Below are 26,956 nucleotides of genomic sequence, written 5' to 3'. Positions count from 1 at the left end.
ACAATCATGCTGGATTCAATAAGAGAATCCTTTCTTTATAGAGCCTTTCACATTGTAAAAGGTGTGGGAATCAGGCACCTGCAGTGTGGGCCAACCTGACTTTGCACGGTTGCTCTGACTTTGCTCTGGCTGTTAACCTGGCTGACATTCGCTCACAGATGTGTCAAGAGCAGAGTTAAGATGGAAATTAGTTTTGGGGAGACAAAGCAGGATATGATTATTATTACAGCCTGACTCACACATGCAATAGAAATACCGTAAGAATCCATACCAACATGTGAATACTGATTTACAGCATGTTTACATCTTACAAGACACCAAACATAACCTTTCACATAAAATGGTAATCAATAATTATTTTTTGTCTTCTACTTTGACTGAAATGTTACTGCTGAGCAATCAATTGTTGTTGTCTGTGTTCTTTTCAGTTAGTCCTCAAACTTTGTTAGTCAGACTTGATTTCTTTTATTGTGCTGTGCTCTCCAAAGATTACATGTCAGTCAAACGGCATGACTGCTTCTGTGCTCGCTTTTTTTTTTTTCTCTCACGCTTTCTGATTTGGAAGGTTTTGTTAATCAAGGATCTGTAGGTGGCAGTTCTCAGATATATCACCAGTGCTCACTCAAAATACCATTTTTATTCAACTGCTAATTCCAAAGTCACATTGGTGAGTGAATAAAAGGAGGATCACAGGGGCCCGGTGGAGCACTTTGCTGGATTTTGCAGGGGAAAACATCTTTAACTGAATAGCTCCTCAAACAAGCCTTTTATGGACGACGCCAACTGCTCTCTTCCTGTAGAGCACCTGGTCAGCCAGAGAGCTACTTGATGGACAGACTAAGGAAATCCTTAATCTCCAGGAGTACCGAGGAGGATGAGCCCCGACAACATCTCAGTACAGCACTAAATTTGTGAGTAAACTCCTTCATACATTCTTTGTAACTGTTTGGTCCTTTCAAAGAAGCAAGTTATTAAATTAGCTTACACCAGTAAAACCTAAGAAATATACACATCATCATAAACATCCAGCTGCTCTAGCATGCCAGCTCAATTTGCTTGTGTAGGTGCTCCAAATGGGCCATATGTTGTGCTTTTTTTTCATTTATTTTTTATGGTATCACGTAAATTCATGTGCCGTCAGCTATGCAGGTATGTTTATTGTTAAGTATTTAGTAACAACTAACCCCTACATACAGGGTAAACTCGTTTTTATGATGCAAAATGCTTTAATTTGGTTATATGTGAACTATGGCTATAAGTTTGAACTCACAAATATAATCTTTTTTTTGTACCTGATTGGCTATATTAGCCATGCCGACATGAATGGGTAGCCTCACATATGCAGGTGTTTTTGCAATTTTGGTGATCTCCTGACATCTCCTGCATGTTCATGATTAAAGTTAAGGACAGATTTAAATATAGAGGAACATATTTTACACATTCAAAGTTCCATAGGGATAAAACCAATGACTTTAAAAAAATATATATATTTACAGGAAGTAAAATATATTTTCCTTTTCCTTAATGGCAATTCTTAAAACAATATATTTTTTTTAATTGCGTGTACTGAACACATCAGTTGCTAGTTGGCCTTTTACATTCATCATTTTAATCAAACAAAAATGTGCATTAAGAAGCATCTCAGAATTGTATTCATGTCTTATTTGCAGTCACGTGTTCTCTCTCCTCTTCAACATGCTCAGTCCAGCTGTGGCTGATCGAGGCAGCGCCAGAGGAGTGTCATTGACATCAACCTGGGTAACTTCAAACATAGTTTTTTCCACTGCATATCCTTCAGAATAGCATAAAGAGTCCAGAGGGACAGAGGGAAGAGTGATTGAATAGGAAGCCAGTTTCCTTGAATCTGTCAGCATTGGCCCATCCTCCCAGTCCAGGTACAGTGATCACTCAGAGCCAAAACACTGTAGTTGGGTTTTTCTTTTTCATGATCGTATTCTAAAAATATCAACAATTTAGATGTGTCAGCATGTGGATAGATCCATTCATTCGTCTACCCATTTAATTATGAGCCATCTTCCTTTTCATGTCCACTTTTCCTTCCCCTTCCTGTTCCTTTGTTCCTTCCACAATCACAATAGCTCTATAATATTCTCAATGTAGCCACAGGGAAACTGTGTCACATTGATTTTCTTTTCCTTCTTCCTCTTTTTGTTTTTGACGCTCAGAAGGTATTTAGTTGTTCAGTTGGAGTTCAATTTTCAAATCTGGAAATGAACAGACTTTTTAGTCTAAACAATGAAATCAGTACATACGCCGTAAATCAAATCAATAAGGACTTTAGCTATTGCACAAGTTTTTCCACTTTTAAAAATGGCTTGAGCTTTTGTTCAGTGAATTGCAAGAACATCTGTTTTATTGGTAATTATAAACCATCTTGTGCAGCAATCAACAATGAGAGTTCATCATGGTCCATTGAACACAGATGAGGTGATAAAACATCACAGCAACTAGAGAAAGTTGCAGCAGGGAGAGTAATCTGCCTCCGGATAATGGATTATAGATTCAATTTATTTTCAATGTAAAGTGAGTCGACAAGGCGGGGCACGAGAACAAAATGACATCCGCTCTTAATTGACCATTGGTGGAGATGTGCACTGGTGCATGTAGACCAGCATCAAGGAGTGTTCATGCCTACAGCAGTGCTCAGACTTGCTGTCAGTCTCTTTCTTTCAAGTCCCCCTTCCTCCTCTTTCCTCTTGAATTTGTATGTGATCACAATAGGGCCATTGACTTCACGCTGCAGTCACTTCATATTGGGTAAATATAAGCCACTGATTGGTATATATATATAAAAAAAAGGATATTCATAAATCTTAGGGTAGATTACACGACAAGTATTTCTGACCCATAGATCTGATCGGTCAACTGCACATTTGGAACGTGCTCAAATCAAATCAAATCAAATCAAATCAAATCAAATCAAATCAAATCAAATCAAATCAAATCAAATCAAATCAAATCAAATCAAATCAAATCAAATCAAATCAAATCAAATCAAATAACATCACACCCTGCTCATCACTGGAAATATCACTCCGCCTTCTCAATGCTAATATATAATTGGAATTGAATTTCATATAATATTCAATATAATGTTGCTTTTACTTATTATATTAAATGTGACCTATTTGGTGAAATCGGGTCATTGGTCCTTTTTTGTCCCTTACCGTAACACTACGGATAGTCGCCCACTTATAATCCTAGCGGCGGTTAGTGTGACCGGTTTGGTTTTAACACAACACGGTGCTAAAATATTCTATCAATATCTTTTTTCAGTAGATATCTTAGTTAAAACCAGACCGAGCTAGCTGAGCAGTTTAGTGTTCCTATGTGCTGTATTTATTCAGTTTGAGAAACCATCCCTAGAAAGCAATAGAACAACTAGAAATCCTCCCTGTTGCTAGGTGGTTGCTAAGGGTCGGACTACTTCCTGCAGTAGTAAACATTGCATAAGATACATAAGAGTATTTTCCAATTATTAGTCATTAGCCATTATTGCGATGGAAACGGAGATCACAGTCACAACAAGTTGTATATTTTGAGAGCGAATTGCCCCACAATATGAATACATTTTGATTACATATTTCATTTAGTTGGTAACTCTTTGTATAATCGTAATATTACTCTCGATGATTTGCTTATGGATGCTTACTTCAGTAATGCTTACGGACCTCGGCACAAGCAAGGTCCTGACCACATCGCTATCAAGTTCTTTATTGTTTTGTTTGGACATAACAAGACCAAAGAATGAGTTTCCATGTGTAGTCCATCCATCAAAACAATAAATACAAAATGTATTGTGGGTTCATCATGTTAATGTCACTTGGTTTTGTTTGTTTAGTTCACATTTGCTCGCTGTTAATGGGCATCCCCTGTCATGAAAAATAAATGCACTTAGCAAAGGGAGCTTTGTATGCATTGTTCAAGCCTTCAAAACTTTAATTTAAAGTCTTATGGTGATAACAAATGCAAGGCTTTATGTTGCATTTGTAAACACTGTAAATTGTTTGTTTGAAAATGTTAATTGTTTACTCATATATTGCTGTTGAGTTGAAGAATTTCAGGAATTGAAGTATAGTTTGTGTCATGTAATCCCTAAAAGCAAATGACCTCTCAGCTAAAGCCAGGTTTAGACTACACAATGTTTTTTCTGATAAAATGCAGAACTTATAGTTGATTTTGGGAGCACTGGAGTAAGTGGAAGTGTGTGCATTTCATGCAGTGAAGTGTCACTTTGCTATGTAAGCACTGACAACAGAAATGCCAACAGAAATATTAAAGCTGAAAGCAGTGAAAGTTATTGAAATGAAGAAAGCAGTGTCAGATTAAGCTTCCATGATGAAAGCCCACATTACAGTGGAAGTGAAAGTCCCAATAGTAATTGAACTATCAGCTGAAGTGTCAAGCTGACAGTAGCTGATTTTTCAGTTGATGTATATACAGCAATGACAGTAGTTAAAAGTGTTGGTAGAAAAAAAAAAAGGCATTGAAAGCTGCTGCAATGCCACTCAATGTAAAAACAGTAAAAGGCGGACAGACACAGTTTAACTATGTGCAGTGTGAGCAGTTAAAGAGTCACTTGCTATGTCAGCAGTGATGGCAGTTAAAGTCAGTCAATATTCTGATGACCCCCTGTCATGGAGACTCAGAGACAAGACTATTTGTCTTGTGCTGTTCTCCTTCCCTGCATGATGGTGGTGCTGTTCACTTTTTTGTGTGTTTTCCTAAATATGTTGAGTTGCAGGTGGTGGCTGGTAATTGAACCAAAGAATGATGACGCCTACTTTAAAATGATGCCTGCCTGATACCAATTTGCTCTGCCTCTTTTCAGGACTACCAACCTGACCATGTTGTGCGCCAATCTGATGCAAGGCTATTAGATCATTGTTGTGTATATTGTAAATAGCTTCTAAAAAAGCTGGGGCGGCTTTGAAGGTGAAGCCCTTTTCATCGGTATCTGTTTTCTCATTTCTCATTCTCATCTTGGCTAGGTAGGTAGGCAGGTAGGTCGTTTGGTTGGTCAGTCAGTCGGTCATTGGATTAATCGGTCAGTAGGTTGGTCGGCCAGTAGGTAGGTAGGTCAGTTGATCGTTCAGAAGGTAGGTAGGTCGGTCAGTCGGTATGTAGGTCGGTCGGTAGGTCGGTCTGTCTGTCGGTCGGTCGGTCGGTCAGTCAGTAGGTAGGTAGGTCAGTTGGTAGGTAGGTCGGTCGGTCGGTTAGCATCTAGCAAGCTAATAATTATTACCACAGTATGTGCTGTGTGGCTACTACTGCCACACAAAAAAATGTTAGGGAGGATGATAGATAAGAGCTTGACAAATAAATCAAAAAGATTTAGGTCACTCGTTTGGCAATTTGTATGATTTTTTTTTAAATATACTACAGTCTGCGAAAAAGTGTTGATCAGTAGTAAGCACAAACGGGCAATACCAGCAACATGTCCACCCTCCTTTGCCGCCATCATCCTACAGATCGCTAGCTCTGAAATGGCAACTCTTACGTTCAGGCTTTAGTTATGTTATTAAAGCTTGGTTGCCATTGGGTTGATTGTATTGTCTCTCATTTGGTTATTGATTAGGCAGTGTCAAAGAAGCAAGACAGAGCCAGGAATTCTGGTCAGCTAACTGTGTTTGATTCAATGAATAACAGTGACAGCGTACATCAAAGTTTTTGTCAAATTCACTTGGATCCAAAGTTGGTGAGTAGGGGTAAGGGAGAACAACGGTTGTTGTTCCATGCGAGAAACTTGCACGATTACAACGCGGTGTGAGTTCACAGTGTGCATCAAGTGCCATCATGCCACAGTTCTGGTCATTTGCCTCAGAACATCAGTTGAATTTGGTATTGACAGTCTGACCCTGGGGGACGAATTCACGACACACAATCCCATGAATGTCGAAGGTAATCAATGTGGTTGTGTTCCTGACCTGATGTGCCTTTTTGGGTCTTGGACAGTGACGATCTGCCCCTTGGAAACATGAATGTCACTCAGAACGCTTCTCCAGGCACATTGCTTGATTGCCACAGGCTTTCTGAAGCATTTCAAGAGTCTCCATTGCTGATTTACATAGTTTGACCCAGAATGTGACGTGCAGTCTTTGCTCAGGTAAATGGAAAAAAATCACAGATGCACCCGCACCAGTGGTCACAAAACCATGTGCTGATGTTGATCAAGCGACAAGACTTGGAGTACTTACTCATGAGGGTATAGCTTCACCTGCTCCATGCACACCACCCACATCGCTACAGTTATTAACAGTTCTTCTCAGAAATATAGAGGTAGTAATATATGAACTCTGTGTGACAACTATTTCTACGTTTGCCAGTGTTCTCAACAGGCGAGTCATCATGGAACAGCACTGAATATGGGAGTCCATCATTCTGACTTTATTTCTGTCTGTCTATCTTTGCCTTTGTTGTTTTTCTTCCATTCAGCTACTCTGCCTCTGCAAAGACAGCGGTCGTCTGGATTGGTGGAGAGCTAAATTGCTCAGTGTGAGCTTGGTCACGGCTCAGCTCTCCTTGAGATAATGAAATGACAATTAATGGGAAAGCTGTTGCCGTTCGCTCATTTGTTCCCTTTCAAGTAGAGCAGCAGCATGAGGGGACAGGCAGAAAGCTCCGCAGTCATGACACACTCTGGAAAGTGCCCAGCAGTTGTTTCCATATTAAAGCTGCTGATGTGATGTTGAAGATTTAAACCTAGCAAAATTATAGTTGTGCTCCCTGGGCAAAATATTATTCAAAGAAAATATCATTTTGGTAAAAGATTGAAACCGTTTCCAGAAGGATTTGACCTTTTACTGACATTTTAACACAAAACAATCACATATCAATAATATCAAAAATACCATAATGGAAATAAATATATTTTCCAAAGCTGTCAAAAGCTGCAGGTTGAGAGTTTGGCTTAAGCTCTTAAGATATGTAACCCATGTAAAAAAGGTATATCCTTTATTAACCCTGTGACACTTAAGTTAATACATTATTTACCATAGCCAGGGGCCTACACAGCACAGAGCCACACTGAGCTCTGGCCTACTGAGATAGTCCCTGACAGAATGGCAGAGAACACATATGTCCTTAAAAGGAAAGAGCGAAAGCAGACCCTTGGGCATCTCATAAAAGTCTCTCCAATATGTGCTGTGAAGTGGAAATTCTAGCAATCCCAAAAACCACAGAGATTGAAAAAATAAAACAATTTCTATTTAATTTCTGGACGCGGCTGTTGCCTATTAATGTATTTTCCTCTTTAAGTCAATTCACTTGTGGGCAAAAAAATTGCAAATTTATAACCATTATCTTGGTGGAAGTAATATGTCCATTGAATATAAATTATATGTGTGGTTTTGTATTTTTATAAGACTTCAGGCAAGCATTTTATGTTTCCTGTCTCTAAATACAATTAATTTAACTGAAGGCAAAAGCGGGTAAAGTATGACATGAAATTACATCATCTCTGTTATTATGCTAGTGGGGGATGTGATAAAGCTGTGTAATCTAGTTAGCAAAGTCCCTGTTTGCATGGCTGATCAAGCTAAGCTTCTTGTGAGTGCTTTACAATGCAAAAGCTCAGTCAAGTACACACAATTAAAATGGAACAAAGTGAATGCAAAGCCAGGAGCCCACGGCAGCACGGGACGAGTCACTAGTTACCTGGTATTGGTTGGCCTTGGCAAGTTCCTGATTGGCTGAGTCCACATTAGATGATGTAGTCTGGATGTAGTCTTCGATGCTATCTGAGGAAACAGAGCAGATTGGGTCACTTTCAATTCATCAAAACATCGCATTTCCTTTAAGTCTGGACTTGTTAGAGAAAGGTTTAAAGGATGGTCATATTTAAGCAAAAGAGGCCAAAACATCCTGACTTTTAGTCTGGTATGAATCAAATTCTAAAATCTATTCTAGTATAAGTCTATGATAAATAATACAATTCACATAAAACTGATCTTTCTCTGCCTGATAACTCCCCATCCTTTTCAAACTTGTATAGCACTTTGTGCGTTCAAAATTAATGTTATAGAGTTCATATGGAAAATGAACATTCAATTCCATTGTATTTAGATAATTCCATATGTATGAAACTATACACAAACTCACAAAATAATTCACCTTGGCCTCAGAAAACAATAAGAGGTGAAGGTGTTAAAGGTCTGCTGAGACCTTCAGCTCATTTAAATCAGGATTGAAGAGTTTTCTGTTTGCTGCTGCCTTTCATTGAACCCGATTTAAGGATGTTAATTAATTTCTTGCATTTCTGCATTTTACTACTGTATTTTATTTCTTAAACTGCACTTTAACTGTTATCCTATTTTTTTTAGCTTGTTTAAAGTTTTAATGACTGTTTTTAATGTTTTAATCACTGTTCTTAACTGTTTTTAAATGTTCTTTTTATTTTGCTCTATGTTTTGATGCTTTTAGTGGTTTTATGTGAAGCACTTTGAATTGCCTTGTTGTTGAAATGTGCCACACAAATAAACGTGCCTTGCCTAAAGTCAACACAAATCAAATCACAAGGATAACGATATTGTATGTTGACAGTATCACACCGCACATACAGCCCACACCATTTCTTAATGCACACACAAACCACACAGTAGAAGTCTAGCTTGTCAAGCAGCTGACTGGACATAACATTAAGCCCCAGTGACATGTTGCCAACAAATAATGGTGTCCTTGTGGCCCTGTTCATGCCACATCACAAACTCTACAGTGACATCACTTTTCTGAATTTGCAGTCAGATAAAACCTGACAACGGAGCATCAGTAGTGACACATAGACTGAACTCTCTTTTCAGGCTTTCTCCAAAAGTAAACTGTGGCGTCGAATTATGTAGCCTTGTTTGACTAGAATTATATTTAAATACAATTGGAAATCCATTGTATGTCTGTACAAATTGTTGGTCATTCAGGTCATGGTCGACGAAACTGTTTTCTGAAGGCAAATGGAATTGCTCGAGGTTCTTTCTTCACTTTTTTAGCTCTAACTGATGACTGGTGGCTCCTCCCAGGCTTCTAACCTCCTCTGGGGTTGTTAATACCGTGAGAGTCATTGAGAATCCATGTGAGTCATTGATCTACCCAGCCAAGCAAGTCCAGATTCCTTAGGATAACACTTGGATAACTCCAGTGTTTGGTAACCACAACGGTTTACTGATTATTGCATTCTATTCATATTTACATTTTAAACAGTGTCAAAACTTTTTGGGGAGATGGGGTTGTAGTTCTTATCCCTCTTTCAGAAGTTTGACTTGCTTTTAATACTCACTTTAAAGCACTTTGTAAACTTTTTGGAAAAGTTCTATATAAATAAGGACTATTATTAACAATGAAGTGGCTTAGATGTACTTGTTTTTATTCAGTATGCACAGATCTATGAATATGTAAATAGTCATGCCTCTATCTCCACCCACCCTTCTGCAGCTTAACCCTGGATGCTCTGTCATATGGAAAGCCCTACCCTCCATGTTGGTGAGATTGCTTCCTTAAGTTTGTGATGAATGAACCCATGTCTGTCTGAATCCGTGAGACTATCAGACTGTCACTCCAGTTCCAAAAGAGAAAGGGGGAGGAGGGGAGATTAACAGCGAAAAAGTAAAAACAAATGCCTCATATCTGGCAAATTAAATGGTGGTGATTCAAATATATTCAGAAGGTACATATTAATGGTGCTTTTCACATGATTGTCCTTCAGCTGCTTTTAGCAATGACAAGTATCTGCTGAGTCTGGTCGGGTAACACTTGGTATTGGATCAAAACAAATTTTGTGGTATTGCCCACCCCCAAAATAAATTACTGAACTGTGTCATGTGCAATCAGAGGTCATTTTTATGGTATCATATTTTAAGCATATCTCTCAGTAAATTAACAGAGTTCACACTGTCACTATTCAAAAGCTCTTACTTTGAACAATTCCAGTGGTGGCACTTGATATAATGCTGCCAGGAATCAATTGAAGAGGAATATCAGCAAACATGCCAGAGCTATTAACACAAATTTACTAGCTATTTCTCATTATTGGTCAAAGCAGGTGATATGCAGCGCATTTTCATTCAGTTATTCCTTCATTCCCATATTGTACATGAGAAAAACAACACATGTACTCTTGGTAAATCATCCTGCCCATGATGGAAAGAGTGACTCTAGCTCATATTGTTAGCCTGCAAACAGCCTTGGCAGCACATTACATGACCAGCCACCAGCCTGCGTGTTACCAAGAACCACTGGTCCAGCAGTGAACACTGCTGAAATAGCAAGCACTCTTCTTTCTAGGCTGTAGAAACACATAACTTAATGGGATGACACAGAATGTTTTTACTTAAGTAGATGGTTCAAAATATTTGGTATTACCACATAATTACCCACATATATTTGCAGCTGGCTGATAACAGGGAGAGTGCTATTGATTGTTTTAGTGGGATGATGGTAAAAGGCTACAGCCAGTTTACAGATGTGGTTAAAGCCTTGTGTTTAAGCCTGCAATGGCCTCTGATAATTACTGCACCACTTGAGCTTGTAGAAAATTAACTAAACAAGAGGAGGAGGTTGTGTGAATTAATTGTGTTAATTGACTAAATGCACTTCTTTTGGTGATTTAAAGAAGGCAGGGAACACAAAGTACATCTTAAGTAAGGTTTGTGGGCCCTATTTTCACCCACCTAAGCGTGGCCTGGTGGTGAAGTAGGAGGAATAGATGATTAGAAGATGTGTCACAGCCGACTTCAATCATGGCCAATCAAATCAGCTCCTCTCATTCCCAATAAACTGCTGTGGCCCAGCACATTGTTCATTTCTAATGGCTGAAGAAGGTGCGTCATGACTGCACCAGTGCCTCGTTATTGACAAAACCCCTGTTGCGTCGAGCTGCCCATCTCAGCGCAGCTGGGTTCAAGTTAGTCCATACAACTTGCAACTCAGTGCAAGTGCAGAAAAAGCCCTTTCCACTACATGAAAATGCCAATGCACCTAAATCTGCTTCTGGATCTGTGTCTGTGTTGGACCAGTTACAAAAATAGGGATTTAAAAGTGAACTCACTTATTCATAATGTTTTTCTCTGCTTCTCTACTCAGAGAATTTCCACAAATAAGTGACATGATGGTGTAAAGAGGTCACTTGACACTAATTCCATTGTTTTTGAGAAAGTAAATTACATGTACATGACAGCACATGTAATTAACAGCACGCGGTGAGTATCAGGGTTCAAAAGCATTATTTTGAGTCTGTGCAATGCTGGATCACTAACTGGGCAAAGAAGGCAACTGCCACAGGGTCCGAGACCAACAATACCCCAAAAGCCACCCATTGATTGATTGATTGATTGATTGATTGATTGATTGATTGATTGATTGATTGATTGATTGATTGAATGACTGAATGGATGAATGAATAAATGGATGAATGGATGGATGAATGAATGAATGATTGAGTAATTGGTAATTTAATTGATTGCAATTGCACCCGAACCTGACCCACTTAATTAGAGTATCAACAACGATAAAATTGGATGTAATGCTATGAATTTTTTTGCAACATTTGTGTGTTCCAGAGGATGAACCCTAATAACATTAGTGATCCTCTAACAGTACCAAGAGGTTGACATTTGTGGTTCAGAGTGAACTATGAGGTTTTCATTCATTCAAACCCCAAATAGAAAAAAATCCTTGTCGTGATCTGATGGGATTTCTAGAGCCACCCCCAAAGACAAAGTCAAACATTTTAACTTGAGAAATAGCAAACATGAAACGTGGTCCCAACATGTTCAACCCCAGAATAATCACTGGGAAAAACAAAAAGAATGTACTCTTTTGATGTGTACAAATGAATACATGTTAACAGCTCTTTTGTGTGGTGTGCCAGGGTGTGTGTCTGCCTGCTGAAGCAACCTTGTTGATTGTGTATCAGCAACTCACGGGCTTTAATATAGTATGTCCTCAGCCGGCATGAATAGGCCATAAAAGCACTAATCCTTTCTTCTCCAGCCTATTCATTTATTTGTATTAACTGCTGCTTTTTCTACAAACGCCTCCACAGCACAATCACATATTATTCATATCCGCTACTACACCAAGAAAGCCTTGTTCAAAAAAGGCCAAAGGCAATTTCAGTGCATCTCTTTTTAATGTGGAGGTCCATTATTACCTGGCTCTGTAATGATCATATTGGACCTCTGCTGTGGTATAATGCCAGTGAACTCTGCAGTCTTCCACTGACTCCTCTTCTATATCTCTGTTCGCCCATTTAGGTGGAAGCACACAGTGTTCCTCTACCTTGCATGTCCAAAACACCATATCAACAGTCTTTCTCATGCAAATGACAAAATGGCTGAACAACTCTGAGCAGTTCATCTGAGATGATTGTGATGAACAAGCACAAGATGTAGCAGAATTCACAAATAGAAAAAAAGAACCAAATGTGATGGAAGGAAGTTTTTCACTCCACGTCTGACTGAGGGAGTGACGTGAGGAGTGTGTTGAAGTGAAAGAAACAGATACACTAGCGGCAGAGTGACATCATGGATTCGTGTGTGGCTCGAGGCAGAACATACTTGAAAGTCTGAGAGCGGTATGCAATTTAGTTTGCATTTGCTCTTCAAAAAGACAAGCCTGCGCACTGTTTTATGTTCCATCAAAAGAAGAAGAAAAAAAAAAAGAGACACATACCACTCTTCATATTTTGTTGTCAGCACACAGGCCTTAAGACCTTCTTACTGTTGTGCCACATATTAGTATAAAACAGGTCCAGTTGGTGTGAAGACTTCCAGTGGTCTTGGAATAAATGATTTACCGTAAAATATGAAGATTTAATACAGGCTATGAAATAACGACAGGAAAGTCAAAACTTTCAAAACAGAAAAATGCTACATTATGTGCATCATCACGCTCTAAATGCTAGCCATCCTAATTGCCAGTCAGACTACTGCATTGGAGAAAAAGGATAAGAAATGAAAAAGAGAACAGGTATTCCATTCATATAGAATTGGGGTAAGCCTGTCTGAGTCAGCCTGATTCTAAAGGGTATTTAAAGGGCATTTACATTAGCCTGATTGAAGGCAGCAGACAAAAGCTCACTGTAACAAAAAGGAAGCAATTTGCGCAAGTTAGTTCTTCTCATTCCATTCAGGAAGCCGCCTCACACACAACGCTTCCGCACCATAAAGCTGGACGGGGCATATAGCTGTGCCATTGATGTACAGTATTTATGTAAGCCTTTTCTTTTGTTGCTATACCTGCTTTATGTTTTGCCACCTAAATGTTGCCCTCGAGTCTTTAATTGCTGACACACACACAGAAGTCTGTGAGGTATCTTGTGAGGTATTTGCAGAACAACCAAACAATACAGAGTATATGTATGACAAGGACAATATATTAACGTAAAAACAAAAACAAAAATCACTTTAGTTATATTAACAATACTATTCATGAACCTTGTGTGATCAACATGGGGGACATGGGTTTACTGTCATGACATTAACAATTTGATTCCTGACCTAGAAATAGTGAGGACACAAAACATTTGTATTCTTTGGAACTTCTAGTGTTTTTTAATTGTTTCTAATTCCTCAAACTTTTTTTATTTTTTATTTCAACGTTGACCTAAAAACATTTTTTTTTTTTTTATGATGTCTCAAAGTTGGATCTCATTGTATCTGTGAGCTGTTTTTTTTTTTTAAAGATTTACATCATTATCAGTAGGAGCCAAAAGGCTTAGAGTGGCAGGCTACAGTACAAATCAATATTATTGATCATGTAATTTTATGGCATTTGTTGACAATAGAAACAACACCAGCCTCATCCTTTAAAAGAATAATTGCAAACTCCGAAGGCTGAAAGGTTAAACAAGCCTCCAAGTTATTTATTTAAATAAGTAATTTATTACTTAAATAAGTAATTTATAATATAATTATATAACATATAATATATATTATAACATAATATATATTATATATAATACATACAGTGTATATATAATATAATATAATATAATATAATATAATATAATATAATATAATATAATATAATTTATATAAGTTATTTATTTGGCTACGTAAGCCAGAAATCTAACTGTAAATGAACTGATTCTCATTCAGGCGCAGCTTCAAATGTTTTGCACACAGACCCCAGCTAAAGACAATTACTTCAATTTGGAAAGTCATCTCCTTTATCAGACCTTTCACTTGTACTCAACATGTATCTACAACCCCATCATTCCAATTATTTTTCAGGTATGTCTTTTGGTGGGCTGTTTGTTTGACATTAAGTAAACGTCGATTCTCCGGTGAATGATCATGATAGAGCCAGACTTCGCTGATGGCACATTTGTGACCCAGCAGCAAAGCTTCTATATCTGTCTTACATCTGTTTGCTAAGTTTCATTCTTTCTGCCAAGTCTCCAACACTGCAGGGACCGGAGAGCTGTTTAGAGATATCAGGGTGTCTAAATGGATTTTCTCAAACAGGCTACTATTTGTGTAAACCCACAGCATTTTGTTTTTCATCAGAGAAGCTGTCAACGTGGCAGCGAGATGGAGGTTAAAAAGTTTATTTTTGCCCAGCAGAATTTTCATGCTCACGGTATTAATCAAGCGCATCATATTAAAACATGCTCACGAAGGTTACGTTTGCTAATTGAGTCAGGGACAGAAATGTAAACAGTGTTCAACACACCACAGACACACACACTTACCTATCGTGTCTCCTTGTTCATGGACCATACTGGCCAGATCCTTCATGATTTGGGTGATGTCCAGCATGTCTCTCTGCACAGGAAGCACAGTAAATGCTTACATTAAACCACTTTTCATATCAGTCACTAGAAAAGAACAAGTTTAGAGGAAACACAAAGTCATGTTGATGGTCTTCCCATCAGCTTTTAAAGATTTTGTCAATGACTATAAATTATACCATGTTTGTTTGACTTACATTTCATCATTTTAATTTCCTGCGGTTGAAAACATTTGCAAAGTGTTTCATCACTTGTCCAAATACAGAATACAACTCTTCCCCAAGTGCTGCAACAGAAGTGTGACTGATATGTAATTAAGCTAATTACTTAAGAGAACTCCACTGATTTAGCATTGTACACTCATAACATTGGCAGCTTCACGATGAACACTTTAGAAAAAAAAGAGCAGAACTGATGCAGCAGAAGCAGAGATATATATATATTTTTTTATTCCACACATTCTTCTTCGTTGTCAAATCGTGGAGCCAACGTTTCCCATAATGCAACACAACTGGAAACAGTTCAGTTTCAAGATTCAGGTGTGTCATGCTATGAACAGCTAATTTAGCCTTGAGCTGCTAGTCTGGTAGGCTCCCCTCTTTTAACTCCACTCACACCAAATTTCCAGACTGACGTCCGGAAGTTCAAATTTACACAAATAATTGAACAATGCAACTACTGGTAATTTCACTAAGAAAACTGTGGTAAAAATATATATATATTTCTTGACAACCTGTTGTTCATTATGAAAATGAAATTCAAACAAATATATATTATAAAAAAAAAACATTTCTAAAAAAATGTTCACACAATTCTCGTCAATGGAGAAAAACTAACTGAAAATATTTAAAATGGATGAATCGCAAAAAGTCTTTATTGGAATAAGTTTCATTCACTGCCCAAAATATCTCCTTTTCAGAAGTAGATTAATGTTGTACTGCCATAAATATGAAACACCTGACATTGAACAATATTATTGTCTGTCAGTTCTTACCTGATGTTCTCATCATATCTTATCTTTGATTCACCTGGTTTTGAGTCATCAGAGTAAAAATAGCAGTAAACTGTGTCTCTTTACGGAAAACAAAAGACAGAATATTCAATGAAAAAAACAACAACAAATAAACAGAAATCCTTTGTCATTGGATATTCTGGTTTTGTCCATAAAATGACAGCAAATATCACATTTCCCAATGTGACAGTGACCAGCAGACGGAAACCTATTGATATATTAAGAAAATCAGAAAATATAAAAATTTAGAGGCAGCTGGACTTTTGCTATTTTTTTTGTCTTGCTGATATTATTTGCATCAAATACTTTTCCCTCCAAAAGGTCAAGAAAATCTTAATGTTTGATGCTTTTCACAAGACCTCACATGTTCTACTATGTAAGGACCTTTAGAGAAAATGCAATTCTAAATCAGCTGCCTTGTCCATTTTAATTGACAAATTGAGTGGATTTGTGTTTAATCCGAAATGTTTTGTACTTGGCTTGACTAAAAGTAAAAAAGAAAACAGTTCAAAGTTTTTGTTCAATTATTCCTGTGTCAGGACACAGAGCAAACGAGTGCAGCTATGGTTGACCGCAGCTAATTTTCCACAGTTTCCAAGCTTTGAATCTGTGTCTCAAATGTTTTCAGCTCAAAGCAATATGAGAGCTTATAAAACCTCTGTCTATCTCCTGCTCACAGGTTCCCCCCTTTCCTCCATTATGGCGCCGTGCAATCACAGCTGCGTTTGTGTAGCCTAACCCACCGGGCCATCCATCACAGGTGGTGCAGACTGCTGTGGAAACTGGCAGCCATCTTGTTACTTGGCAAAAAACAATTGAATGGAGCCAAAATGGCCCCTGGCAAACCTCGTGATGCTAAAGACTCTTTTTTTTGCATTTATCTTAAGGCAACCCTGTCTATCATGCTGTAATAGAAGAACAAATTTATTTTACCTGGCAAAGCACTGGGCAATCAGGGCTCATTTCATCATAATGACGGAGCAGTGTGTAACCAATTTAGCAAACAGTGTATGAATGAGAATAAGCAGAAAGGGAGACACACACACACACACACACACACACACACACACACACACACACACACACACACACACACACACACACACACACACACACACACACACACACACACACACACACACACACACAGGGAGAAGGTAGGGATGTGATGGGTTGGGACCCCTGCCGGAGGGCTGAGTGGGTGGCCAGGCTTCAAGCCAACATGATGCCCTTTTCCATATTTCATGGGTTTAAATTCTGCTCATGGCCAATCTAGCAGCCTCTAGATACTGGCAGTGGCCTGGGAAGCAGGCCTGGAGATTTTTCTATTATGTTTCCAACAACAGGTTTACCACAGGAGGGTTTCTTATCACCCGTGGCAAAATATATCAGCACTGCTTGGAGACAGTTTCTGCTTCAGTTCCTGTGTGGACCTGAAGGTGCAGGAAAGAAGGCAAAGTCTGCAGTTGCTTTCACACCTGTAGTTTGATTCACATGGTTTGGACTAAAGAAAAAGTATTATACATTATTTGCATTAATGGTCAGTCCCTTTGGTCTTGGTACACATCCTCTTTTCAAGTAGGTTTTGAATATGTGACAGCTGTTTTTATACCAAACAAAAATGAGTAATCAATGTGGACACTGCTTTTTACTGTATTCATAAGTTTTAACTCACAGTGAAGTACCAAAATTGTAGCTTGATGGACACCTAATTTACATGGATTGTGTTTCCTGTTGTTATAAAGAAGGTTATGTATTTTGATTTGTGTGTACACTATATGTTAAAACAGAATCCTCTGAGGCAGGCCTTCTCTGGACAGTTTGGTGGACAGTCAATGACACCCCTTAGAAGGATGATATTTCCATTAGAATATTTTACAGTAAAACTTAACTTTATTTTAAATTTAATTGAATTTAATTTATTTATTAAACTTTTGTTCTGTTCATATTGACTTTATGATTTAACATGCTGATTATTTACATCCCTGTGTGATTCTACATTACCTAGGTTTTAACTGTAGTTTGAGTTATCACAAGGACAGAGGACACACAACAGATGAGCAGTGAGCACATATTATGTAGTTAGAGAGGTGTGGGGCAAAGATTTCCGTGCTTCTTGAAGAGACAGATGCATTTACATCTTTTCAACATCTACAATGTGTATCAAACTTCCCAGTTTGTTGAAGCAATAATACTTTAATCCATATTGAATGTTTTTTGGATACATACAAAGATTTCTTTAGATCAGATAGCTGTCTGATACAACAACAACAACGCAAAGTAACGTGTGTACATTTAAACTGACAGCAAGTCATGTTCAACTCCTGTCCCACAGTATGTACTCTACTTACTTTTTTCTAATGCTATGAAAGAACATCATGTAAAAAAAAGTTGTTCATGTCCCGAAGGATAAAGGCCCAACACACCTGCCATCGTCATTGCGGGGTTTTTTTTAAACTCACTGGACTACTTAATAAACGGCAACCCATTCAGACATTCCTCTCTTTGGTTGCTAAAAAAGGATTCAGCAAGTGTGTTGCATTGAAGATGATGTCACGCTAGTTCCCTGCTGTTATAATATTGATGCCACATTGAGGGGGGTACTATATATCCAGAAAAGCTCAAAAGTGAGTAGAATAGAGTAAATACAGGCAGTGGAAAAGGGGATAATCCAAAACTGACCATTAGACCCACTTCACAATGTGATTGGTCACCTGTGTGACGGTGAGAGAGGAGCCAGGGTTTGAACTTTTGTGTCAGTAGCTCTTTTTCATTCATCACATGACTATTTCTGTCGCTTTTTAAGCGAACAGCTGAGTTCAACACTATGAATGACTTGCAGGAGCCTAAACACCGTGTGCTGTCATCTCTGTACTTAAACGATGTCATGTCACTCCTCTGTAACATGGCAGGCTTTTTACTTCAACCCCTTTTGTCGAAAAAGTTGGGACGCTGTGCAAAATGTGAATAAAAACAAAATGCAATGATTTACAAATCCTGTAAACCCATATTTAATTGCAAATACACAAAAGTCAACACATGAAATGTTGAAACTGATACATTTTATTGTTTTATGAAAAATGTATGCTCATTTTGAATTTGATGCCAGCAACACGTCTCAACAATGTTGGGACACGGGCATGTTTAATACTGTGTTGCATCACTTCTTCTTTTTACAGCACTCTGTACATGTTTGGGAACTGAGGAGACCATTTAATGAAGTTTTGGAAGTGAACTGTTGTCCCATTCTTGCCTGATATAGGATTTTTACATGCTCAACAGTTTGGGCTTTACTTTGTCGTATTTTTCATCTCATGATGCACCAATTTTTTTAAATGTGCGACAGGTCTGGACTGCAGGTGGCCAGTTTAGCACCTGGACTCTTCTACAAGAGAGCCATGCTGTTGTAATACTTGCAGAATGTGGGTTGGCATTATTTTTGCTGAAATAATCAAAGCCTTCCCTGAAAGAGACGTTGTCTGGATGGCAGCGTATGTTGCTCCAAAACATGAAATGTCCTTTTCATACTCAATAATTTGTATTGATCTGTTGCCAATTAACCTAATTGGTTTTGAGATGTTCCACTAGGTGATATTTTTAGCTTTACACAACTTTTCCTGTCTTTTGTTGCCCCTGTCCCAACTTTTTTGAGATGTGTTGCTGCCATCAAATTCTAAATTTCTCCATTCCAACGTTTGATATGTTGTCTTTGGTCTAATTTCAATTAAATATAGGTTTACATGATTTGTAAATCATTGCATTCTGTTTTTATTTACATTTTGCACAGCGTCTCAACTTTTCTGGAAACGGCTTTGTCCTTAGCCTCAGTGTGGCTGTTTGAAACGCCTACAAACACTTTTTATTTCTGATGTGGTCAACCTCTGAGATAACAAAGATAAATCAATCTTTTATGGTAGGAAAGAAAACCCTCCTGTCCCACTATTCCTGACTACACAGACAAATCACTGTGTGGGAGTTTCTGAACATCACTTATATTGGTTGCCTTACATCGTAAACATGAGTAGTAGGGAGGGGAACCATTTAAGCTGAGTTGGAGACAAAATGACTTACCTGATGAACAACTATGAAAGTACATAGTAGCCATCATGTCACAAAATTAATGTCACACTGCTATCACTGACCCTAACAGTCAAAGTTAAAAAATAGTTGTTTGTGTCGGCTCTTCTGCTTTATCAACAAAGAAAATAATTGCATGCATGAATGTTCCCAGTTCATAATAACAGCAGGCATTCCCACTGCATAAATCATCGGTGGGCTCAGATTGGGAAATACAAAGGGGACCTGATACCTTCAATTATGCCCCCCAACCTATCCCAGCCAAGAACAATGATGCATGTTTGGTAAAAAGGTTACATGCCCAATTAAGATTAATATTTTAGAAGCAACATCTGTTAAAAGGATTTTTGTTTTCAGCTCTCTTAACAATTATCATTTTAAAAACATACTTAACCCTAGAGGTAGAGGTTTAAGTTCGACAAATTGCTATGCTAATGGTAATGACAACCTGTCTTTGCCTCTGTTATCTGCTTTTGCAGCTTTGGATTCAGCCCTTGAATGAAGAACCCTCTGTAAATGCATTTGCATTGTCTTCAGTTTTCTGCCTTTTCTTGGCATTCTATAATCAGTCTGATCTCAGTCTCTACGAGTGCAAGTTAATGCAAGATAAATGACTTTGAGGGAAAAAAAATAGTACTACCACTGATTATCTTAGTAATTTTCACTATATCACCAGGTTGATTTACCATTTTTATCAAATGTTTACTATCTAGCCAGCTACTATCCATTTAGCATTCTGCTTAGCATGTTATTGAACTTTCAACAGGCTTTCGTATCAAACCAATGAAGAAAATACAGCTGAAACACATTAGTAAAGCATTCTTAATGGTATAATGTAATAAATGATCCATACACCTGTTTGAATTGCAAATAAAGCTTTACGAGAACAAATGTTGAATCTACACTGACCAAACAACCACAGAATGCTTTTAAGAGTGATTATTTTCCTCACAGTCAGTCCACATAAAAGATACATTGATTTCTACCACAATGACCAGTTAACTCCATCATAGGAGCATCTTATAGGGCACAGTATCTCATGTTCTTTACTGGAAGGACTCTTCACTGTGTGTTTTGTACAGAGAGGGTGCTCATAATGGCATCATGTTTTCTCAAATGTGGAGGCACTAAAATCCCAGTAACACTGCTGGGTGGTGTAACAATTCGGGGCCAGTGGCCAACCTGCATTAACCGAACTAACCCATTCATCATAAGATGCACACCGGCCCTAAAAGTATTTTTCCCCACATCCAACCCTTTAAAAAGGAGTGGCTGTAAAACGTCAACTTTGTTTTTGTGTTACCAACCAGCAGAATGACTATTCTTCAATATCATTTGATCTCATTGGTCCAATGGAATTCAGAAAGTCTGGAAGAGCTCTATGATTATTATATTTTGGCCCGTTCATATTTGTGGGGAGCTAACGGGGTTCACTCGGCTCAGGTTGAAGGAATCTGGGGCACATCATGGAGGAAGCTTGGAAAAACATTCTTACATATACACCACAGAGCAACTTTTATGTGAATGAATGTGCACTGTCTTCTCAGCCAGTATCTCCATAATACATCCATGGGGGGCACCCTAGAGGGCAATAATCCTGTTGTTGTTGTTTTTTTTCTTTTTCCTATTGAAAAGTAATCAAATTCTGTACTTCAAGTATGTTTGACTTGGGTACACCCTAAATTGCATGTTTCTTCACTTGTGGGGGTCATACTAACTTCCAATGAAAGGGCACCTATGAGGGCACTTCACTCCAGGCTGTCGCATATAATGGTGCTCTATAGGGCACTTCATCCTAATTTACTGAGAACAAAGACAGCCATACAAAACTTTGGCATGTTTCGTCTTTGTGTGGGCACCTTGGAGAGTGTTTCCAAACCCCCCTGCCAGCCTGCTACTGGCATGAAAGGACATTATGTTTGAGGAATTCTTCCTGAATCAGCAGCAGCTCCAAGAGCAGCTTTTTGCAGTTTACCTTGACACCACCTCACGCTGAAGCACACATGCAGAAACTGAACTTCCTTCATAGGGATCAATAAAGTGTCACTGAACTTTTGTTGCATGCCACAAATCCCCATATAATGGTAGCCAAACAATCCAACTCATCCTCACCTCTGAGGGTCCTCTGACGCCTCCTGTCAATTCTGCTGCTGTTATAACAACAGCGTGACTGATGGAAAGAATATATACTTCATCAGACGAAAGCCACTGAGGGTCTGTATATTTTCATGAAACTAAATGTCCGACTGCGATTCAGACACATGTTCGATCTGACACTGGGGCCACAACAGAGCGAGCAAAAACACTATTAAACCTGAGACCAGGGTAAAAAAAAAAAAAAAAAGTCACAACAACAATCCTATCTGAAGGACACCTCGGTAACTCGCACTGCAGGCCTCACATTTCTCCAGTTATAAGGATGTGTCTGATACTGGCTGATATGAACACTTGTGGAAGCAACCCAGTATCATTTCAAAGCGTAAAATAGACACGCCCGGTCCACTACAGCAAAACGTGAAATACTGCAGCCACACTTTGGCCTGTCTAGGCTTGACAGTTACATGTTTTGAAAGCATGAAACGTGCACGCACGTAAATGTCACGTGACGTGGGATCAGGTGCCAAGGACATTTTTTGGCAGTGTTGGTCAATGAGACAATGAGGTTGCAATCCAGGAGGTGAGAATGTTTTTATTGAGTTGTTTTTTTGTTTCCTAACCACAACTACATGTTTTAGTTATACATTTAATTTTCCTGTAAATCATATGGCTCCACGCAGGCAATATGTTTCATTTGCATCCACCACAGGAAAACGTGTAACTGTCACGCCCCGAGAGGCCAACGCGTGGCTATTTCAAGTTTTGCTGTAGTGGATCAGCGTGTCTATTTCACAGTTTGCCGTGATACTGGGTTGGTGAAAGAAAGAGGGGTTGTCAACTTACGTGGGTCGCAAAGTCACTTTGAATGTGTCGCACATTCGTAAGAAAACAAAAGTCAAAAGTTTAAAATCTAAATTTTTGAAGGACACGTCTTTCCCATGACATAGTGTGTGTTCAATGGCCGTCTGCTGCTAACGTGTCGCCATATCAGCTCTCATTTAAACATCTGTAAAAATGGCGCATCGCTAAAACGACACAGAATACATGAAATATGGATTTTCTTACATTGAGGGCAAAAGAGAGGGATCAGGACCTCAGTGTGTTGTGTGCAGCAAAATGCTGGCGGCAAGAGACATGCAGCAAAAAATTGAATGCCATTTAGAAACAAAACACTTCACTTACAAAGACAAACCCGTCGAGTACTTTCAAAGACAACTCCAGGAGCTGCTATGTAAAATAAATTTGAGAGGCGACAAAAATGTCAAAATTTGGGTCGTGAAAAAGGAAACATGAGAGTCCTGAGGCGAGACCAGATCAAAACCACTGCGATAGAGGATTAGAAAAAAGGGAAAAAGGGACTCCTCTTTCCTGTTACTTTTATGCTTTTGTTACCGAGAGATTGTTCAAGTCATCCTCAGCAGATTCAAAGAACATCTCTTGTTTGATTAATCTATTCCGCTTCCATCTTTAAAACCACACTTTATTAGAAGTAAATAAATTTCTAGGCACAGTTTGATATTTTTCAAGGTATCATGAAAATGAACGTGATTTACAATCCAATAAACTGTATGACAGCAAGCAGCAGGGATTGAAGAAAGTGCTGCATACAGAGCTGGATTCTCCCAGCAAGCTATATGCAGTTTATAGACACCAGCAGCACACACGCTAACGCAGTATTTCCTTCAGTCTTACACTGCAAAGCAGCGTTGAGACAAACGGGCGAGTGTGGAGGTCTCCTCTTGTGCCTGCAGAGGGAAGTGTGGCACAGCAGAGCGCTCCCGTCAGCCTTTTTAAGGTGAGCCAGCTCCAGTAATAAGAGTCGATTAAGCATGCAAGTCGGCCAGGAGGAGGGAGAGCACTGATAGACAGCGAGACCCCTGAAGAAGTGTCTGGGAGATTTAAGGCGTTTTCACACCTTGTTCGCTCGGAGAAGTTACTTGGAACTCTGAAGTACTCTGTCCCACATAGTTTGCTTTTTTTTGGACGAATGCGAGCGCAGCAATCAGAGCAAGGCCTTCGATGAGGGAGAAGTCTCTCACTACGTCCCCAAACCAAAATGACACCTCCTCTGGACTCTGAACGTGATCTGACTGTGATCGAAATACACCAAGCTCTGTCTTTTCATGTCACTACACGGGATTTAAATCAGGACTTCTCAACCGTCTACGACTGCAACTGAAATTTTTAGCTCCAGCAATTACATAATTCATGTTTTTCTTTTCTTTTCTGTAAGTGTGAATTACAAGAGCTAATATTGCCAATATGTTTTGTGTGTTGTGATTTACATTGCAGCATGATGAGATGAATCAAACGTTTATAGAAGTCAGTAATGTGACAGTCTGACCATCAGATTTTTGTTTTTGTCTTCAGTCAGTATGATAGTTATTTCAAACAAACGATTGTGTGTTTGCAGGTAATAACTCTTATTACTTCTCTTTGCAGCCAAATAATAGTTACTATTACTTAATTACAACTGATTACCGAATCCCAATACTGCAAAAACCTTCTCAGTGTGATTGTAATTAAGCAGTATTACACAAGAGGGCTGCTTTAACATCGTTATTGGCACGACAGTGATACGGTCCGTAAACATTATTATATACTCTCCAGGGTAACATTGTGATTGAACAACAAGTTATCAACTAAATCAAATATGTGATTGAAATGTACTGATATTGTGGGGCAATTCGCTCCCAAAATATGAAACTTTTTGTAAGTGCAATTACTGTTTCCATGGCAACACATGGGGTGTGACTAAGAACTGGAAACGAATCAGTCGCGTCAGTAGACTCTTACGTAACTTATGCAATGTTTACTACTCCAGGAAGTAGGCCGACCCTTAGCAACGACATAGTAACAGAGAGCATTTCTAAGTCCGTTTTATTGCTTTCTACAGATGGTTTCTCAAACGGAATAAATACGGCACATAGAAACTCTAAACTGCTTCTAGCTCAGTCTGGTAGTAACTAAGATATCTGATGAAAAAAAGTATCGACTCATGTATCTTTAAAATTTTCGCACCGTATCGTGTTAAAACCAAACCGGTCCAGCTAGCCGCCACTAGGGTTTTAAGTGCCCGACTATCCGTGGTGTCACGGTACGGGTGCTCGGAGAGACAAAAAAGGACCAAAAGAGACCTGATTTCACCAAATGGGTCACATTTAATATAACAAGTAAAAACAACGTTATATTGCATATTATATGAATTATATATATTGCCCTCGAGGAGGCGGAGTGATATCTCTAGTGATGATCAGGGTGTGATGTCACAATGATTTGAGTGCGTTCCAAATGTCCAGTTGACCAATCAGATCTCTGGGTCGAAACTACTTGTTGTATAATATCTTCTTACCACCATAATAAATTCTTATTACCGAGTTGGGATGTAAAGTGCTACCATGACATCGTTTCTGCTCCACACTGCTGTGGTGAAACAGATTATTGGAGCAGAAGTGTTTCATGTCACGCTTGCACCGTCCAAACAAATGACACCAGTGGTGAGTGTGTGGTTCCTTTTTTGGAGGGTGAGTTGCTGTGTATCAGGTGTACTCTGATTTCGGGAGCATATCAACGGACTCCGTCATGTCAATTGTAATTTGGCAGCATTTGGTGATGTATCCACTCTCTACAGGCACATTAGTCATTGTACACTGTCCGCGCTTGTCATTTCAAGTTCTCTCTGTTCCCGCTGCATACTGGCAAATTCATAGCCCGCAAGGGAGGAAACAATTTTCTTTACTATGTGCCGTGCAGCTCAGTGCAACGCTGCGCTAACAATCAACCCTGAATATAGATCAGTCTGCAGCCTCACATGAACTCACGCTGAACAAAGCCACATTTTACATGTAAAATTCCAGACATCTTTTCAGCTGAAATCACAGGGAGACAGCAACAGAAGAGCGTTCCAACAAAACGAAATGAGATGCTGTAAATGAATGGGAATGTGCAACACTTATATTCATATGGTTACTGAGGAGAAATCCTCCCAACACGGGGAGGTGATGAGTTAAAACAAAAAGCTTGTTCTCCTAAACAACAGCTAACGAGTGCTTCGCGCTGGGAGAGATGGACCTCTTCATTGCTTCCACCCCCATCACATATGGAGCAGCCATGTGGGCCCGGGAGGTGCCCAGTTTCATGATGCTTCTTATTTCTTGGGTTTCCATGCTCTCTGTGTTATGAAACCTCTCCAGTGTGTTAAATAAAGAATAATACAAAAAATGTGCGTGGTGTTTCCATGCTTCAGAGAGTTGGCTTTTCTATTTAATTGAAAATGGAACATTAAACTATCACTTGACTAAACTTTTCACGTTAAAATGAAAGTACGCAAACACAATTGAAAATCAATTAACCTGCTTTGTTCAGTAATGTTCTGAGCAAAATTTCATGTTACAAATGTTGTCTTCTCTGAGTGAGTTTGAACTCCATGACTCTGTTAAGCGCTCCTTCGGAACTGCATAATACCACAAACGCACCGACCATAAAATGTGTGTGTGTGTGTGTGTGTGTGTGTGTGTGTGTGTGTGTGTGTGTGTGTGTGTGTGTGTGTGTGTGTGTGTGTGTGTGTGTGTGTGTGTGTGTGTGTAGGCCATCCAATCAGGTGCCGTAAAGGGTCACACTAACTTGTTAATGCCAATAACTCACTGTAATCATGGGCGGATGATAACAAAAACAAAGTTGTGTAAAGATGATAAAAACTGGCCCAGACAAAGGACAAATACGTTTATCTGCTTTCCTCTGTGATGCTCAGTCATCCCTCCTCCCAGCGCCCCACCCTGCTCCTCGTTTTTGATAAGTGTGCTTAATGCTGATATGAAATTCTGCCCACATCTCCCACCCGAGCCCAAAGGCATCGGGCAACAGGACACGGTGTCACTGCAGCAGCAGAAAAACCGTTAAGCAGATTTACTCGCACGCTTGCTGGTGAGAAAAGGGGGAAGGAGAGAGAAAAAAATATAAAAAAAATAAAACGATGACATTTTTCCAACACCGACTGTATGAGAGACATCTCTTTTTTTGCCCTTACT

The 26,956-nt window shown here is 39.0% G+C and overlaps 1 protein-coding gene across 1 annotated transcript in view; it reads right to left on the bottom strand.

The window, feature by feature from the left end:
* tsnare1 (T-SNARE Domain Containing 1) overlaps positions 1-26,956 on the bottom strand; it is a 171,502-nt gene that overhangs the window by 41,632 nt on the left and 102,914 nt on the right. The window contains exons 9-10 of the mRNA XM_069702094.1: positions 14,705-14,777; positions 7,678-7,760 (exon numbers count right to left, since the gene is read on the bottom strand). Of these exons, the coding sequence (XP_069558195.1) occupies positions 7,678-7,760; positions 14,705-14,777 (156 nt within the window). The remainder of the gene's footprint in view (positions 1-7,677; positions 7,761-14,704; positions 14,778-26,956) is intronic.

This window comes from Brachyistius frenatus, unplaced genomic scaffold, assembly GCF_029030835.1.
Source record: "Brachyistius frenatus isolate BFR_SWC_R1_liver_20210118 unplaced genomic scaffold, ASM2903083v1 Contig_40, whole genome shotgun sequence".
In the NCBI taxonomy this organism is placed as follows: Eukaryota; Metazoa; Chordata; class Actinopteri; family Embiotocidae; genus Brachyistius; species Brachyistius frenatus.
Note: the sequence above shows the minus strand (reverse complement) of the source record. Positions and strands in the feature narration are given on the sequence as shown.